The sequence below is a fragment of the Ostrea edulis genome, chromosome 8 (assembly GCF_947568905.1).
Source record: "Ostrea edulis chromosome 8, xbOstEdul1.1, whole genome shotgun sequence".
In the NCBI taxonomy this organism is placed as follows: domain Eukaryota; kingdom Metazoa; phylum Mollusca; class Bivalvia; order Ostreida; family Ostreidae; genus Ostrea; species Ostrea edulis.
In genome coordinates, this window is record NC_079171.1 from 14,016,864 (window position 1) to 14,032,258 (window position 15,395).

Sequence of the window (15,395 nt, forward strand, 5' to 3'; positions counted from 1 at the left end):
TAGAGTGAGCCTTCCCCCATAATGAGACTTCCCCCTGGAAGCCTGGCTCTAGAGTGAGCCTTCCCCCTAGGGGAAGGTTCACTTTAGAGCAGGAGAACCCCCGGGGAAGTCTCACTTTAGAGCCAGACTTCTCCGTGAGGAAACCTGCTCTATCACTAGTTGTAGAGTCAGACTTCCCCCAAAGCAGGACTTCCCCGTTCATTTATTCCTGGTAAACTACTATCAATTTATGGAGATTGTTTAGATACCAAGACCTTTTTCAGCAGGGCATTAAATGATTTTACGTAAGTCGTTCATGAAACTCAAGAGAGAAAAAACGGTGAATAAAATAAGTCATTTTGTTTTACCCAAAGACCTTGAACTTTGACCCACACAATACCTTATCCAAAATCGAGAGAGATGCGGGGCTCCCACTTCCGGTAGAAAGGGATCGGGTCATCGGACAATTCATCTTTTGATAAAAACAACACCATCTTCCCGTTTCACTCTGTGTACAATATGTACAACTTCATATATTTATTAAAAAACGTGTATGTTTAAAACTACCGAATACAAACACCAAAGAGACAAAATAGGAATGCTATACGACATCAAGTTTACTGATATAAAAAGAAAAATAAGACTTTGACTGCAACAGTAGTTAATCAAATTTTGATTAAGCGCTAGTTGAATTGTTACATCAACAAAACAAACACAACATTTCCATACCTGTGAATAATACTTTTGTTATATGAAATTCCACCAATAATAAAGCTCTAAGATTTGTACAACGATCTATTTTAGTAAAATCCGCTAAACATTCCTGACACTAAAATTATGCGATACACGGTACATTACTGTCATTAGGGGTGGTTAAGAAGAGTTGTGTCCATAAGTATTTTATCATCATTATACAGGGAAAGGTCAGTACTATAAGATATATACATTACATATATAGTTGCGGAAAATATCTATATTCACAAATCTTTCTCACAGACGGATAGAAATGAACTCGAACATCCATTGTCATTCCACCCGCCATCCTTGACATACATTTCCATACAGTCCTCCCTTCCGGATTGGTCATTAGGTTCACCCTTCATCCAGTTTTTAAAGCGTAGAGGTGACCCAGAAAAAATCCAGATCCACGTAGTTTCATTTGTCTTGTCTGTACCTCCCAACCAGACTTGGTCTACAAAACGAAATGTTTTACAAATAAGTAAGCTAGTCAATTCTTCCAGTGTAGGTCAGAGCTGGGAGAGACTCCAAGAGACTTAAAACAACTGTTCTTAGAATAGAATAACTATCCATCATTTGTAATTCTACCACGGTCATTGCAAATATCAAAGCGATGCCGCAGTCATTACTGAGTATTCTACGATATACCTTCTACATGTAACGGATTATGAAAAAAAAAAAGACACACACCAAGCTTGCATTTCTTCGAGTTTTGCTAATACAACAACAAAGTCGATGACTGATAATTCAATTCTATGATCATAAAAATCAATATATATATTAAAGAAATTCATAAATGACTGAAGAATATTCATCATCCATTATATAAATCAATCATCTGCATGCTGAGAGCAATACGGGTACATGTAAACATGGCGACGCACAGGCCAGTTTTTCAATAATCCATTAACATCAAACTAGATACTTGGAATATTTTTTTTCAAAATCGATTTCGAATACCCCTACCATCTGAATCGAAAGGTAAGTTGTGATTGGTCAATGTAATAAACATTTATAAGTTGTGATTGGTCAATGTAATAAACATTTATAAGTTGTGATTGGTCAATGTAATAAACATTTATAAGTTGTGATTGGTCAATGTAATAAACATTTATAAGTTTGTGATGCCATTCTTATTGGTTCTAAAATAATGATAAGATTATTTGAACTATAAAAATAAACAAGGTTTAACCATTAGTCTATAATACCATCATGAAGTAATAATCCTGTGAATTATTTTTTCTACATATGTATTTATGGATTAGGAAACATGTGTCACTTAATATTCAGACTTAAAAAAAATATCAAATTTATTCTATTATTGACCAATCAGAAAACCCTAGATAGATGACCCCTATTGATTTTTCGGTCGCATGGTCAAAGGTCAATGGTCAAACTGGACATAGGAATATACTGACCACTCAATGTCTAGAGAACCATTTGCTTGACATACATCAAACTTGGGATACAGGTACATCTTTAGGAGAAGATGACCCCTATTGATTTTGAGGTCACGTAGTCAAAGGTCAAACAGGACATATGAATATACTGCCAGCTCAATATCATGAGAACCCTTTACTTGACAGACATCAAACTTAATACACTGGTACATCTGCAGGAGAAGATGACCCCTATAATTTTAAATGTCAAGGGTCAAACTAAACATTGGAATATACTGTCCGTTCAATATCTTGAGAACCCTTTGCTTGACGGATATTATACATTTATGGCATGAAAGTGAGGGAGATATGAAGATTTAATCATCCAAGAAAAATCATATTCCCCGAGGGTAACGCCCGATGGGAATATGATTTTTCTTGGATGAATAAATCTTCATATCTCTCAAACATTCAGGCAATAGATTGTTGATTATCCCGAAACAAAGCAAGACTTCAAATGTGCATTTGAAATTAGGTCCGCTCATATATACATTGGATGAAGCTGAGATTGCCCTAACGGTAATACCGCGCCATTAACGTATTACGGTATAAGGTACAAACAACGAAATACAGTTTTTTGTAGTTCCATTATCCTTGAATGCTGATTTACTTGCTTGTCTTTGTATCAACCAAAACGAGGCAATTTAACTGTGTATCAGAGACCCGCATATTTTGTGCCTTTTGAACTATGAAAGTACAATGACTCGGACTCATTGTGACGTCACAATAAACTACGTCTACCTTGCCGTAAAATACAAGGAAAATAAACGAGGTTGCCCAAGAGGTAAATGTGATGGGGAGATATGATGTTTGAGAAGGAGATATGAAGTTTTGTCATCCCTGGCACGTTATTGTCTAGACCATTCAGATTACGCGTTGCATAGAATTCTCATACTGATGTAAAATATCTTGTTTGGTACACTGGTATATCTTCAGGAGAAGATGAACCCTATTGATTTTGAGGTCACATGGTCAAAGGTGAAGGCTGGACATTGGAATATACTGTCCGCTCAATATCTTTTGAACCCTTTGCTTAACAGACACCAAACTTGATACACTGGTACATGTGACCCTTATTGATTTTGAAATCACATGGCCTAAGGTTAAGGTTCAAACAGGACATAGGAATATACCGTCCGTTCAATATCTTGAGAACCCTTTGCTTGACAGATATCAAACTTGGTACACCGGTACAATTTCAACAGAAGATGGTCTCTATTGATTTTTATGTCATATGGTCCAGGGTCAAGGGTCAAACTGGACATAGTAATATACTGTCTACTCAATATTTTGATAACTCTTTGCTTGACAGACATCAAACTTAGTACACTGGTACATCTTCAGGAGATTATCCCTATTGATTTTGAAGTTACATGGTCAAAGGTCAAAGGTCAAACTGGACATAGGAATATGCTGTCCGTTCAATATTTTGAGAACCCTTTGCTTGACAGACATCATGCTTGGTACACTGGTATATCTTCAGGAGAAGATGAACCCTATTGATTTTGAGGTCACATGGTCAAAGGTCAAGGGTGATACTGGACATTGTAATATACTGTCCGTTTAATATCTCGAGAACCCTTTGCTTGACAGACATCAAACTTGGTACAACGGTACATCTTCAAGTGAAGATGACCGTTACTGATTTTTATCTCACATGGTCCAAGCTCAAGGGTCAAAGTGGACATAGTAATGTATTGTTCACTTAATATCTTGATAAACCTTTGCTTGATACGCATCAAATTTAGTACACTGGTACATCTTTAGGAGGAGATGACCCCTATTAGTTTTGAGGTCACATGGTCAAAGGCTAATGGTTGAAATGGACATAGTAATATATTGTCTCCTATATTTTAAGAACTATTTGCTTGATTGACACCAATGTTGGTACATTGGTACAGCACAAGGAGCAGATGACACTTATTGATTTTTAGGTCACATGGTCAATTTACTCTTGACATAGGAAAATAGTGTCTGCTCAATATTTTGAATTGATGATACTACTATCAATTAAATGGTGTGTGTGTATAACCCTTTTCAATTTTGCACCATGGAGGATATGTGTTTTATAAACATCTCTTGTCTTAAGTTAATGCTTTCTTCCATAACCATATGCTTTTTTGCGAAATATCCATAACTTGAGATAGTATGCAAAAACGAACCTCAACCACCTATATTGCTGCTTCGGTAGTGTACACCCCGCATGTTGGGGTATACTCTGTGTTAATTGTGTTTTTATGTTGCTATTGTATTCTTCGAGTGTAGGGGCCTCCGTGACCGATTAGTTAGAGCATCACGCTCAAAATCGCACGGCTTCTTACTTCTGTCGGCGTTGGTTCGAATCCTGATCGCGCCGGTAAGTGAGAACGTTTCCCAGTTTACTTTCGGAAGGTCGGTGCATGGTCTCTTCCCAGGTACATTGTATCTGGGTTCTCTCTTCCACCAATAAAAACTGGACGCCACCATATAACTGAACAATTGTTAAGTGTGGCGAAAAACATCAATCAATCAATCTTCGAGTGTATGTTATAAAACCTCTCCTTCATAATGGTATTTAATGAATTGTAATAAAATGCCTGACGAAACTATTACCGACCAAAATAATTATTTTCTTTCAACATCTTCTGTATAAAATCATTTTCTCCTTTCGTGTCAATTTCAGCTAAGTATGCAGACAGATTGCGGCAACTTTCCTAAAAGAAAACAGAATCTTTATAGAGCAACATATCTTTGCAACCTTTATTTCTCAATTAAACATTAAGTAACTCTACCTTTTATTCTCAGAAAGCTTATTTTACACACTCCCAAATCGTAAAGTACTACAAAGCGCTACAGTGACCCATATCATAAAAAATTTGAAAAAAAAAGTTCTCCAATACAAACTCATTTCCTACATCAGATCGAAACCACCGAGAGTTCCATATTATTAAATGTAAAGTCCGTAAGAAATGAACAACGACCAAGGATGGAAAGACAAACGAACAAAATAAGGAATAAGTGATGGGCTTAAAACCTTTCATATTTTTCACCACTATATCGTTCTTTCTGAGCACCCAGTATATAATTATGTCATGTATCTCAAGGAAATAGTCCCAACTATTGTCTCAGGGTCGTATGAAAGACCTCGAACGTGATACTTGCGGTCCTAGTAATGCGGACTCTCATCTTACATGGAACCTCGACTTTTCATGTCCCATTTTAAATTTCCGTGACTTTTACCTCTAATGCTGGGTGCACCACAAATAAACAATTACAGAGATATGACTGCAGACATTACCTTCTGTAGACAGGAAGTGACGCTGACATATGACTGTAGATATTACCTTCTGTAGACAGGAAGTGACGCTGAGATATGACTGTAGACATTACTGTCTTTAGACAGGAAGTGACACTGAGATATGACTGTAGACAGGAAATGACACTGAGATATGACTGTAGACATTACCTTCTGTAGACAGGAAGTGACACTGAGATATGACTGTAGACATTACCTTCTGTAGACAGGAAGTGACGCTGAGATATGACTGTAGACATTACCTTCTGTAGACAGGAAGTGACACTGAGATATGACTGTAGACATTATTGTCTGTAGACAGGAAGGGACACTGAGATATGACTGTAGACATTATTGTCTGTAGACAGGAAGTGACACTGAGATATGACTGTAGCCATTATTGTCTGTAGACAGGAAGGGACGCTGAGATATGACTGTAGACATTACCTTCTGTAGACAGGAAGTGACACTGAGATATGACTGTGTTATAACGCCATGATTTCTATAGTATTTCCCTGAGAGGATATAAAGGCTACTTACAACTGCGTCACTCCAACTTAAACTCTGCTTATTTATCATGTAACAAGATTGTCCGTATCTTTTCCAACCTTTTGAACACTCTAGGAAAGATACATGTTCAATATATATAAATGTTCAATATATATATATGCTTCAGATAACATTCATACACACAAACGCACACCTACTGAGAAATGTTTTAGACGTAACTATAAGTACATATTGATGCTTGGTAACATGTCTGTAAATATTATCTCTCTCTATAATCTGGGAATTTACTTTCAGCTTCGTTCCGTTCTGTGCATTAATGTGCACTTCGTTGACACTGCTGTTTGTTTCAGATCAGTTAGTTAACTTTTAAACCAAATGTTTTCACTATTAACGCTGCATTACTTACATTACTTACCGTCTAAGTATGTAAATTGCATCACTTAAATTTTCCGTTGAATGATGACTTCCATGGCGCAACATTCTATCTCCTGAAATCGCAGAATTCCCATGGTCTTTTTTTTTTTTTTTTTTAAATTAGCCATATACAAGTAGGTATATGAAAGTATAATGTATCAGTAGGTAGATAATACAGACTATAGGAACTCTTCAATTTCAGGAGGTAAAACCATGGAAGTCGTCATTTGAACTGAAACTTTAGTGACTATTTTCATCTTGGGGTTTTCATACCTAGATGGTGAGCAATGTAAACGTAATAGTGATAGATAGTTGAATTAAAAGTCAAATTATTTATTTGAAGCAAACACCAGTGTCACCTAAATGCACATTATTTGCTAGAACTTACCGAAGCTGAATGTAAATTTCCAGACATGAATTATGAATGACTCCTCCGAGATTCGGTGAAGGCGTCAGTCCAAATATTTAGCCAAGCCGAATTTCATCTGAGATTTAGACACACACACGCAAACGTTTCAAAAAGATCAGATAAGAATCTCGAACCATTCAACACAAACGACAGAACGAACGTGTGGACTAACCACAAATGATCACAAGAACCATTAATCTACATATTCAATCATTATTCAAGAAAATAAAAGAATTGATTGTATATTACCTCTTTTACATTTTATCATCGTCTCCAGTTTTGTGATGGTCTCCGAGAATTCTTCTTTCACTAAGGTAACGAAGAAAATCTTGCACTTTAAATAGTATTACTTTCTTTCTATCAAAATTTTAAATGTTTTTGCCTTGGATGTATACAAATTGTGATGATAGCCATTTCATTCCTGCATAACCCAGACACATATGGATAAAGTACGTCTGATTCCGACAGAAATGAAAGTAGAATGTGAAGAAAGCAATAAACTTCAGTTTTGAAAAAAAAAAAACATGCATGAGATATGAACTGTAACCACCATTGCCAAACGTCATCAGGATATAAATATGTCTACGTATACACAGGATACAAACGTCCCTACATATACACAGGATACAACCATGTCTACGTATACACAGGATACAACCATGTCTACGTATACACAGGATACAACCATGTCTACGTATACACAGGATATATGTCTACGTATACACATAATATATGTCTACGTATACACAGGATATATGCCTACGTATACACAGGATACAACCATGTCTACATATACACAGGATACAACCATGTCTACGTATACACAGGATATATGTCTACGTATACACAGGATATATGTCTACGTATACACAGGATACAAACATGTCTACGTATACACAGGATACAACCATGTCTACGTATACACAGGATATATGTCTACGTATACACAGGATACAAACATGTCTACGTATACACAGGATATATGTCTACGTATACACATGATATATGTCTACGTATACACAGGATACAACCATGTCTACATATACACAGGATACAACCATGTCTACGTATACACAGGATATATGTCTACGTATACACAGGATATATGTCTACGTATACACAGGATACAAACATGTCTACGTATACACAGGATATATGTCTACGTATACACATGATATATGTCTACGTATACACAGGATATAAACATGCCTATGTATACACAGGATACAATCGTGCTTTTAACGGAGAATACAACCAACCCCTATGGCAATTTACTATAGACAGTGGAGATGTCCTTGAGCAGGGGTAAGAAAGTGGATCATATTTTTTCTTTATACATACATGTAAAAGTCTTTTAAAAATATAGCCTGTCATTTGACGAAATAAATTCTGGTTTGAATGATATACATGTACATCATTCGGTCAGATCCCTTACCACTTGCTCAAACACTTCAACACAGGTATTGACCATTCGGTCGTTTCCTTCATTTTTATGTTGAAAAAGTAGACGAACATTAATTTCATTTACATCTGTGAAAAGACAACATTATCATAAATGTATACTTTAAACGTCAGGAATAAATCTTTGCAATTAAGACGATTGATAATTTGCAACTATACATGTTTTAAATGTCTTTTTTGGCACCATTTGGAGTTTTCGTTAAGTTTTTAAAATTTGAATCTACGAGGGAAATCGCGATTGTTCCAGAAGAGAGAAGATTTCCAAAAGGGTACAATCATATGCCTATTCATCATCGTAAGTGTTTATGTAAATTGCCCTCAATGTTTATAAGAGTATCGATAATAATGAATAATAAGGAATTGAGTAACTGTTGTTTATCCTACTAATCACTTGGTGCACTTCCTCAATTAATCAGTAATATCAGTAATGCTTCCTTTCATATACATGCTTCTGAATTGTCCTATCTAAGGATGATTTGAAGTGTTGCGATACAATCTTAAGGTTAATGGTCAAAATTGACTTCAGAATTGGCTATATTCTTGAAAGATTTTCTTTTACCAAATTTCATCAATCGGGAGGGGCGGGGACATTTGTCCACCACTACATTAAGTTCAGTTCATCAGTTCAAGGTCACAATTTTACCATTCAATATTACTGTAAAAAAGAAGGGGGCAAATCAACCAATCTATCTTACGCTGCATGTGAAAATAAATGAAAATGGAGGGTGTCAAGAAAAGGTAGGGCAGGTCCCCGTCCCTTCCAGGTTCTATGTGCAGATAATAATTGTGGTCACGGCTGACTGTGGATGAACAAATTTGGAATCTTTCCGTTTACTTAATACAAAAGATGTGCAATTAAGTTCCTTTGAGCTTAAACCACTGCCATAAGGATAGAGGGGCCCGTGTAAGATTAATAGAATCCTTCATTAGTACGAGAAAGGGATTTAAGAAATTCCACCGAGGGGACAAGATCGAGGCTTTTCGAGTGACATTCTTTTCAGTCTAGATTACATCATATATTCTTTGTGTAACAGGAATACAATATCACATTCCATGATGCGGGAACTATTTTCCAAGCGCTAACGGTGGTGTAAAGGGAACTTGCGTGAGGAATGACGACAGCAATGGTAATAATCGGATCATCTCGCCCTTTTCCATAAGGTGCTTTTCTAACATGCGACGGAAAAGGGCGAGGTGATCCAATACCGGACTTTCGAGATACGGATCCACTCTGACTTTTATCGGCCGTTGACCGTAATTTGTAGGGCATGTCACTTCCGGATTACAATAACAACTAAGTAAACACGCATGGAATACTTCAATTGCTATCAAATTCCTGAATTTAAATGTTATCTTTGAAAGAAAGTAATCACTACAGCCATTTTATAGGAAATACAATTGATTAAATATTGTGAGTTGGCGAGGAAAATAAATCTAGGGAATATCTTGAGGATATTGGTAAAACGTCACGTCTTGCATCCATTGATACACATCTATATGCGCCCTTTCCATCCCATTTAATTTACACCAAGGTACTAAGCACCAATACTGACTAGGATCGTCATCGTAGGACTACGGCTAGAGAAACACCAGTTGTACCTATGTCAACTTTGCCCTACAATTGGTTATTAATAGCATACTATCTATTCAAGATTTATTACTGGATTCAGGTACTCTTCAAACAATTGCTCTGAAAAAATATAGTTCCATTCATGATCAACAGATACATTACAGCAAATGTTTAGAATATCGATGTGTATGTAATACGTAGAAGAAAACGAAATTAACGTCAAATAATTTTAAGAAAATCATTTTTTCACCAGATAGGTAAATAAGAAGTATTCGTATTCCTACGCTAGCTGCCTCCTCAGTGTATTTCACGAAAATATATAGGTCATTCTTCGATTGACAATTATATTCCTTTCATGATTATTGTTCGTTAAAGGGACTGGTTCACGATTTTTGATAAAAATATTTTTCATATTTGATGTTAAACATTAGAAATATAACTTATCTAATGTTGCCAGCCAAAATTTTGACCTTCTAAATGCAAGAATGAAAGCAATATTTTAGCCTTAAATATGTGTTATGTAAACAAAGACTCGAGTCTTTTTATGTAAACAAACAAACAAGTGAAATGTTGATTTTGTAATATAATGCATCTTAATTTTGCATAGTCACAAATTTTAACTTTTAGATGACACATTTCACCCCCAAAAATGCTTGAAATATGAAAGATATAATAATACTTAGATCGATATCCATTTCGTTTGAAAATTTCGTAAACAATAGCATACCGCAATCTTTGTTTACAAAACAAATAATAAACTCTCTTAAATGAGCTTCTGTGATGATGTATAACCTTAATTTTCATGTGAAATCTTTCAAACACATTAGACAGTAGATTTTGATCATTAAAAGTGAAAAACAAAATTTTGGGTAAAATCGTGAATCAGTCCTTAATTATCATACAATTTCTTCTGAGAGAGAGAATGTTAATCATTAATTTGTGTGTGTGTGTGTGTGTTTTCTTTTTTATAAGGATTCCTATGTATAACAGAGCACTTCTGGTAAATGCCGATGATTTTGACATCGGCATACGTACGACTACAAGTTATCGACCGTTATAAACAAGCTTGACGCTTTGTCAACACGGCTTCATAGACGCTGATATTAAATACATGTAATCAGAGCAGAGGAAAACAACTAAACAGAAAAGAGAATAAATATGATATCTAAAGGAAAACATGTTACCACTGGTAACGGTAAAGGCTATCAAATCTTTTTATTAAAGTAATACATATATGTGGGTTTTTCCAACTTCTAAAAATATAACACATGTAAGAAATGTACGAGTGACAAGGTTTTGTTTTTCTTTTCTAGAGGTACTCAACTTATCAACATTTCTATTGCAATTTATGTGATTTCTGGGCATAATCATGTTATTCGCTCCGCGGAGTTAATTAGCATGTATTCTACGTACTTAAATATAGCATTTATTCCGTAAATGTGAATGAATGATTTTTGCTTTTATAAACGGAATAAATAGCATGATTATAAAAAGTCAATAGCTAGTTAACACGTATAAACCAAACATGTTAAACTAATTCACCCCGTGGAGCGAATAACATGATTATGCCAGCTTGTTGTCAGTGAACAAAGTAAAGAAACAAGTGTAAAAAAAAAATTACATCTGCAATATTCACTGCAAGACAGCTCGGTATTGCGTAGATGAGGTACTAGGTCAGTACTAGGTGGTACTTTTGCATGGAAAAAAAGTTTACGCAGAACGCAGAAAAGTTTATTTAAGTCTCTCGTTTACGAAATTCCCTGCAATTCAAAATAATTCCCATGTTTTTTTCCAATAATAAATAAAATTTATTAAGACAATGTATACATTTCTTGTTGAATAAGTGCATATAGCTTGTGGTCCTCATGTACACAATTTATGAATTCATAAGGATGAGAAAATACAAATATAACCATAACAAAGAAAATTTTAAAAAATAGGAGGGGTGGATTAAAGGTTTGGAAATGAGATATTTCTACTATTTTTTTTATCAAGAAAGGGGACACACATTTGATTCTGGGGTGGGCATTTTTTCAATTAAAAAAGAAATAACTTAATTGGGCAATTTATTTCCTAGGAAATAAAATTAGATGGGGAGGGGGATATCATAGTAAATATCTACAAAGTGATTTTCACCTTCTTGATTTTTGCATTACTCTATATATGTATTTTTCAGCTAATATAAAGACAAGATTTTAAATTATCCTTCTTTAGTATTGTTCATGTAATTGTACATTTTTTCAAGGTTAAAAGGTCAAGGACAGGTGTGCGCACCGTTTGCTAGTGAAGAATCACTGGTCACAGTATTTGCTACGAGTAAATTAAAAGTCGAATTTCTTGGATATGGGGTAACCCATATCTATTCTTGTTATCACGTGACCGTGGCAGCGTGGCGTATAAACATCAAATATAAAAGGTTGTTCCGGCACATCCCTAAAATTCCGTATTGGCAAAGGTTATAATGAAAATATGGGGCGTCATGTGATTTGGTAGGGACGATTTAGTTTCGAACAAATACAACCCCTGCATGAAGAGGAAATGAAAATTTGGGGGTGTCATGTGATTCGTCTTTATCCAGTCATATATACATGTAATTATACACTTTTCTGAGGCGAGATAAGTACCAAAAAATAACCTCTCATAAAATGACGTAAAAGAAGATGCTTCATCGGGACATCTTTGGATTTTGCCAATAGACGATTCGTTACTGCAAAAAATGTGAGACACACACACACATACTTGCACACACACACACACACACACACACACACACACACACACACAGAGAGAGAGAGAGAGAGAGAGAGAGAGAGAATAATTCAACAGCAGAAATTAGAAATACACACCATTGCCTACAAATTCAAATTATATTATCTTGTTATTTATGTATAAAGAGTGCATCGACGGCAGGGAAAAAGGCAGGCGTTAACTAGAGGTTAACATACGTCCGTTTATTTGGTGCTCCAAATCAAATTTCAAATTGCGTATATAGATTTCAAGGTTATATCGCTCAGCATCACTTTTGATGTCCAGTGGTTGCGTAACCCCGATCTGCAGCTGAGTCACGAAAACCAAGAGTACAGCTCCCAGCATTGTTGTCGCCATCTGAAAATACAAAGTTGTCACCCACATCCCATCCCATTGAACATTTCTGACCAAAATGGTCGTTTTGTTACACTTTCCGGTCTGCAATCCACCATTTTGGACCGGTCGGAAAATATATCAACTTGCGTTGTAACCCCCCCCCCCCCTGACAATTTTCTGGGTCTGACCGTGTGTCACCAGTAAGTGTGTTTGGGGGTATGATGAAAGGTGAAAATAACAAACAGTGATCAATCTCATAACTCCCATAAGCTATACAAATAGAGAGTTAGGCAAACACGGACCCCTGGATATACCAGGAGTGGGATCAGGCGCACAGGAGGAGTAAGCATCACCTGTCGACCGATCCTGAACCGTGTTCGTTGGAGGACTGTCGTTGATGGACTATGTTCCTCATGGAACGGCAGACCTAACTAAGTAAACAAGTAAGTATACTCCAAAGGTAAAAGCTACAGAGTTATTGCAATACAAACAGGGAGAAGCATTTGTTGATGTGCTTGTGTTGTTAAGGGTCATTCACGAACCCAAACCATAAAAACACAGACAGAAAGTACTTCACGCCCCCGAATTATCACCGTGACCAATCTTCAATTTATCGAATAACGTAAGCCTAATTTTCTTAGCGATTACTTTATTTTGACCTTTACCAGCGATAAAATGCTCGCAGCGACTTTTCATGACACAGAGTAGCGTACAAATACGAGAAACATTAAAACACTTATTTGTGTGAAATATAGACAGCGAGGTTCTCGAACCAGGCGAAAATCTTCCACACGCGAATAAAAATAGGCTTACATGTACATGCATTATCAGACATAAAGATCACTGGATGACCAGGTATGTACTGTAAACAATGTGCCGCCATGTTTGTGCAAAAAATATCACATACATTAAAACACAAGCTTCGATTTTCTCATAACTGTTGACCGCTTATTCCAAGGAAAACTAAAGGACCTGATCACGAGCAAAGGGTCGGGACGTTTTTTTTAAAATTCTCTTATAAACTACAATTACACACATATACAGTTTTTGACACAATCTACTTAACAGTACCTGTTTTGAATCCGCTACCACTTCTTAAACGTTACAATGGCCGATTCACAACAGCTAACTCTAATTAGAGTTTTTGACGAGTCATATTTTATTGCGAAATCCGGAAACCGTCAATAGTACACTAGTGGATGAGCCATTGAAGTACCACATTACGTAAGCTCCAGTACACATTACAATCACTGTGTGATAATAAGATTTTGTTGGACGGTAGTATTTTGATACTTTATTGGAGTGTCAAATGTGGGTCTTTTTTTCATTGTTTAAGCTCTTGCCAAAAACATGAGATGGAGATGGGGAACTCGATGATCAACTGCTGCGATGTGGAGATCACGGGCAGCTGCGGATTCCGTCATTAATGACGGAAGAGTTACCAACCAACAACGATGTTGACTTGGTTTTTTTTACCCCCATACAGTCCTCAGTCTAATATTACAGGGTGTGTCCCTGATGTAATGAGTCAGAGGATACAAAGTAATGAGAAATATGTGTCACAATTTTCTTTACTTGTCATCTCAAATGCACGTGACTACTCAGTTATATGACGAGACATACGCCTGGTTTTTCCGATGATGTGATTATAAATAGTGTTTATGTTAAATCAGTGACTTTATCACGATACTGAACTTTAATTCTGTCATAAATAAACTAAACTGAAAAATTTCTAGTACTGATAAAATAATCATACGTGCATATTGAGGTATCAACATCGACTACTTGGTATAACGTGGAATGATGTCAAAAGTTCAATACTTTCCCCCTTGAAACTAATCAAATATGACCTGATATTCTATTATGAAATACAGTAGTCAGTACTGTATGTTTCTTGCAATATAGATAACTTGTATTAAGTAAGTATCCCCTGTTGACCGGTCACACCTGGCGTGAGTCCTATATTCCAATCAGACAAACGGCGCCATCGCGCTGCGAACATCAGTGTGCCAAGAAGGCCCAACAATCGGCACGAAATACGCCAGACATCAGCCGACCCAATGGGAGGTATGCCGTCATGAAACATACTTGGAAACGTGATGATAATGAGCTCTACATGACCCACGGCCATCAGAACTGGTAAATAATTACGTTTCATAAAGATTTTTATTCTGAAAATTACTTACAAAATGTAATCATCCTGAGGAATGTCTCTCAATCACTTTTTCTTTTCCATGTACCAAATGTTGGTGCACAATATGCACCACACTAAATTTTCTAATAGAAGGCGCCATTATTCGAATGTCGCCCCCCAATCATAATATTTTTGCGTGTGGAAAATGACGATTTCAAGCATTTACAGCAGAAATTGGATGTGACCACAGACAAGAACTGCTTTCATTATCAAATGGATTATTATCAATGACCCCTTGCCGTGGGGGATTATTTAAATTTCTGAGTTTATCCTGTTGATAATTTTAATGAGAAAGATTTTCGTTCTAGCGCTAGCACGATATA

The 15,395-nt window shown here is 36.1% G+C and overlaps 1 protein-coding gene across 2 annotated transcripts; it reads right to left on the reverse strand.

Annotated features, from left to right (window-relative positions):
- Positions 1 to 474: 474 nt before the first annotated feature.
- LOC125661487 (perlucin-like protein) lies at positions 475 to 14,252 on the reverse strand. 2 transcript variants are annotated; one of them, XM_048893481.2, is made up of 6 exons: positions 13,950 to 14,252; positions 12,740 to 12,899; positions 7,013 to 7,072; positions 5,971 to 6,050; positions 4,753 to 4,849; positions 475 to 1,171 (listed from the first exon to the last, which is right to left on the reverse strand). In XM_048893481.2, exons 2-6 carry the CDS (start codon positions 12,897 to 12,899, stop codon positions 957 to 959), a joined length of 612 nt encoding a protein of 203 aa, XP_048749438.2. In that variant the 5' UTR covers positions 13,950 to 14,252; the 3' UTR covers positions 475 to 956. The 2 variants fall into 2 exon arrangements, with proteins under 2 accessions (XP_048749438.2, XP_056002932.1); XM_056146957.1 differs by lacking the exon at positions 13,950 to 14,252 and adding an exon at positions 13,786 to 13,915.
- Between the last annotated feature and the right edge of the window lie 1,143 nt (positions 14,253 to 15,395).